This window comes from Monoraphidium neglectum, assembly GCF_000611645.1.
Source record: "Monoraphidium neglectum strain SAG 48.87 unplaced genomic scaffold scaffold00603, whole genome shotgun sequence".
NCBI classification, from domain to species: Eukaryota; Viridiplantae; Chlorophyta; class Chlorophyceae; order Sphaeropleales; family Selenastraceae; genus Monoraphidium; species Monoraphidium neglectum.
In genome coordinates, this window is record NW_014013025.1 from 2,167 (window position 1) to 6,805 (window position 4,639).

A 4,639-nucleotide genomic window follows, 5' to 3' on the forward strand; every position below is an offset into this window, starting at 1 on the left:
CTTGACCTTGGCTGCCCTCGCTGCTCAGACAGGTATATGTGATCGCCCCCCCCCCCCCCCGAAAAAAAGCTGTAGCCAACTTGCAATGCCTCGCCACCCGCGACTGTTTGTCACATGTTTTGGCGACAGGGGTTTTTCAGGGCCCGTCATCTTCAACTACACGGTCAGCAACGGCTACTCCCTGCGGACCTCAACAGCAAGTGTGACGCTGCAAGTTGAGCCTCCCAGCACGATCAGCACAGCAGGCACGGAGGTCAACATGCGGCTCGTCCTCAGCACCACCGACAAGGCCACGGTTACTGCCGCGGCGTGCCCCGCGGATGTCACAAAACTGACTGCGCTTGCTGATGGGTTTGCGGAGAAGCTGCGGGCGGGACCCGGCATCACTTCAGTGAACTTGATGGCAGTAAAGTGCGAATTCATCGTGAGTCGCAGGCGTGGTCTGGATGCATTCCATCTACTATTTGATGGAAGCACAGAAGGAGAAGGGAGCAGGGGGTAGCAGTCGTTTTTTGTATCCCTAGGACCTACAATCAAAACATTCGGGGCTTCAGTGGCGCAGGCTATGGTTCCCAGGCCGGACCTGCGCTGAGTCTTCACATGTTCATGCGCTGGGGATGGACAGGATGGTGTAGCCGCACATCCGTTCTTATGGCTACGCCCGTGGGCTGCCCAGCAGTTATAACCGTCTTCTCCCTCTCCCAATCATCTGCGCTGCTTGTTCCAGGACAACAACAAGGTGCTCGTCACGTTTGCCACCAACGTGGCCAGTACCTCATCCTCGGCCGTATCCAGCCTCCTTGGAGCCATCAACTCACCCCGTGACGTCGGCGGCGCTCAGCCATCAGCTGGGCTGTGCTCGTCGCCCCTTCTTGGGCCACTGTGCAGCAGCACCAATTTTGGCTCCTTGAAGGTGGTGGACGGCTGTGCGACGGTCAACCTCCAGTGCACCCCTGCAATTCTGGTAGCCAAGAAATGTGTCGTGCCAACCGGCACTGTCGGCGGCTACATTGTCATCCGCAACCCCACCACCAGGGCGGCGACTGTCTTCTTTGACGGGGAGGTGCAAGGTGCGGACGGCGACGAGGTGCTTACGGATGAAGACGTTGACGCAGACCAGGGCAGCGGCGGGCGCAAGCTGCTGGCTGTGGTGCAACCCCAAAAGGCTGTGTTCCAGGCGTGCTGCGTTAGCCCCAAGCAGCGGGAACCGCCGAAGGGCAACGCGCCCACTTGCAAGCTCGTCAATGTGGGCAAGACGATGAACCAGCTGAAGAAGCTGTCCAAGTGCAAGTGCCTCAACCTGCGAGAGTATGTCAAGTCGGCAATGTGAGTTGTGGGGTATGTCTGCTTTAAGGTTGTGGGCGTTTGAGTGAGCGGGGTGGAATGTCATGATGCTTTGTGCTGGATGGCACAGGAGATTGGGGCAACGTCATGTTTCTTCAATGCAGTTGCAGCAGCTCGTGCTTGCGGAAAGTGAAAGATATGTGGCCAAGCCTCTCGGCTTGCTGATAGTCTCTTGCACGTGCCGCCTTCAACCAATAGGACAACCAAGGTCAATGCGCAAAGCAGTGCCGCCCACCTTCCTGCAAGCTATCCCTTTACCGCTGGTCTGGCCACAAAGGTGTGGGGTGGTGTAGCAAGACATGAGGGTTGTGGCTTTGTAGACGGCGGCACGTGCCTGGTGACAGCGGTTTGCATAATTACTAGGGCAGTTTCCAGTGTGGGTTGCTCGCCGTTACATGTCAGGCCGCACGCCAACTCCCCACCGTCATTTTCTTTTGACGTGTGGCAATAATCCCCCTCCCCCCCGCCCTCCGGGTACACTCGCTCTCTTCCCAGGTGTGCGCGCTCAAGCCGACAAAGAAGAATCCCTTGCGCTGTGTCCCTCAGACCCAGAACGCTGGATTTGCAACTGTGTCGTGCTTGGGCCCAGCAGCTGTCAACAACACTAACACACTCTCGGTTGAGTTTGAGTCAGCCCGTGGCTTCTCCGTTGGGCGCTTGAACACCATCGTGGCAACGTGCGGCAACAGCAAGTTCACAAGCATCAGCTCGTGCAACCTGGCAAACACCGCCGCCACGGCCATCGCCAACACAGCGACTGGTGGCGTGCAGCTCACCTCACCCGACTGGGATGCGGGCTGCCTGTGCAAGGCCACAGGGCGCAGGCCCGTCGTGATGATGCAGACAGCTGATGTTGTAGCTGGGCCGTCCTGCACATCAGCATGATCACGCCGTCGCCCTCTTCTTCGTCCAATACCATCCAGGGTTGGGTTGTGAAGGGTGCGCGTGTCAGTAGAAGTTTGTGTTGGACACACGTGACGGCAGCACATTAGCACGAGTGTGCGTATGACCCCTACCTTCAAAGGGGGCACCCTCCAATTTGAGGTGCTGAATGCCTTGATTTGTTGAATTCCAATGGTCTGCTCTATTCTGCGGATGGCGCCGCCTCAGGCGAGCAGGCGGCAACCCTTGTGAGGCATGGCGGGTGCGCTCATGACCACCCGATTTGTTGCTGAAGTCGCATCAGCCACTGTTCGGGTTTATTGAATTGCCTGGGTTGCAGGGACGTCTTCACTTCTGCCCGACGCTGTTCCTGCTCGTTGTTGAACCACGGCATTACAAACACTGAGTATCCCCTGTGGCAGCCACTTATTATTTGGATCGCGGGTACTAGTGCTAGCTAGTTGACAAATTTTTGTGCCTTTGCGCCAAGCCCTACATGCCTCTGCGGTGACGCCCTCGACAGCGAGGTCTTGCATGCGCCATGCCGATGGCCTGCACACATGCTGCAGCTGTGATAGCAAATCCCGCGTGTCACGTGGCTCTGGCTTCCACCTTGAATGTTTCTTTCCAAGCGAGGCGTGCTATGGTAGCCCGCACGTTGCTGATCCGCTTCTGTGCATGCAAGGGTGCTGAAGCGCATTTGCGTCTCTTCCAAGGGTGCACTTATATGAGCCGCTTGTGCCAGGTTTGGTGACCGGACGTGTGCACGCGTAAAAAGCATCATTTTTCCAGCGCTTGACGTATTGTTATATTCTTACATCAAGCCGTTTATCACCCAGTGGCACTACATTCAAACCAAGGACCTTCTGTGCACCTGTTGCCTGCTGCTCCCTGTTTGTATGGGGCGCTGTTTCTGTCATCCTTTCCCCGACCCCTTTATTATTCTCTCTCGTGCTCTTGCGCCCAGACTTTGCAGTCTCTCTGCTGTGGCACAGGTGCGCAGCTGCTCATGGTCACCCATGGCCGCATGCCATTGATCATAAACCTACAACAACAAAACCTGACTCCATGTTGGCCATGTTGGTCGTCGAGCAATCGCACCCCTGAACCCTCTTGGTAACTTAGGAATGGCATCCACGACAGTTTGACTGGAGTAGCCGCGTGCTGGATCGGTAAATCCATTGTTGGACTGTTTTCAGCTGCGTTGCCTCCCCTAAAACAAAGCATCAGAGCGTTGACTAAGTCAATTGGCCTGTGGTTATGGTCGCGAAATGCCAAGTGCTGCCAGGCGCATCTTCAACCGTGCATGTAACATGTACAGCATCCTTGTACATGTCGAGGGCGGGGCAGGTCAGAGAGAGCGAGAGACTACGCTGACGCCTTTCACGGCTAGAAGCCACGCTGCAGGCGGCGCCGCGTCGGGTTAAGGAGAGGGGTGTGTGTGGTGAGCGACACCCCCCACCGTGGAGACCAAGGGGCACGCTCACGTGACGCCACGCCCTTGACGCGGCCGTGATGGCGAGCAGTCGTTTGCATGCAGCAGTTGCTTTCGGCGGCCCCAGACAGCTGTCATGCTCTCTACAGCGCGCAGGTTGAGGTGCTTGAGCAGGGTGTTGTGTTTCTCTTTTGGTATCCCTGGGTCAGCTGCGGTCGTGATCATGCCTGCGTAAATTGCGCCTCCCACACCCAGTGTAATCACATGGAGGTGGACCTGCCGGCGCGCCTTCTGCAGTTCCGCAATGAGTGCGGCGTGCTGTGCCGTGGCCGCTGCAATGGTCGGGTCTGGGTTTGTGTCCCTGCAGTACTTGACTTCCACAACATGAATGTGTTCCCCCGACCCTCTGCCTGCTGCCGGCACGTGCAGAATGATGTCGGGAACGCTGTATGTGCCTGCATCTTTCAGGCGCCGTTTCTGTGTGGGTGTCAGGATGGAGCACTTGTCGAAGGTGCGCCGGTGCATCACCCCATCCTCTTTGCAGTTTTTTGCTGACCCCAGGTCTGCACACTTAATGCAGCCACCCAGCGCGCCAGCCTCTATCGCGGCCAGGATTATCCTCCCCGCACGGTGGTGGCAAGAGGTGTGCTGCGCGCACAGCGCTGGGCATGCCAGCATGGCGTGCCCAGCGGTCTCGTCCGGGTCTCCGCAAAGGCGGCAGGCCGTGCTTTTGCTCTTTCCCCACTTGTGCAGGTTGTGCATGGTGAGGACCTGTCCGCATCTCCACCGCAGGCACAGCCTCACTTCGCGCGGCGGCACCGTGCCCCACTTTTGAAGATAGTACCAGGCTGCCGGATGCAGGCTGGGTGCAGTCTCGCGTTCCAGCCGCATGTACAGCGTATTGAGGTTGGCCCCCATCGTCTCGTGCATGTTGCAAGCCAAGCGCTTCAGCGCCTCGGCCAGGTTGGCCAGGATCCG

General features: G+C 57.8%; 1 protein-coding gene across 1 annotated transcript; it reads left to right on the forward strand.

Moving 5' to 3' along the window:
* Nucleotides 1-259: 259 nt before the first annotated feature.
* On the forward strand, nt 260-1,330 carry MNEG_4370 (hypothetical protein; the record flags this gene model as incomplete). Its single annotated transcript, XM_014047150.1, has 2 exons — nt 260-424; nt 728-1,330. 2 exons carry the CDS (start codon nt 260-262, stop codon nt 1,328-1,330), a joined length of 768 nt encoding a protein of 255 aa, XP_013902604.1.
* Nucleotides 1,331-4,639: the final 3,309 nt, after the last annotated feature.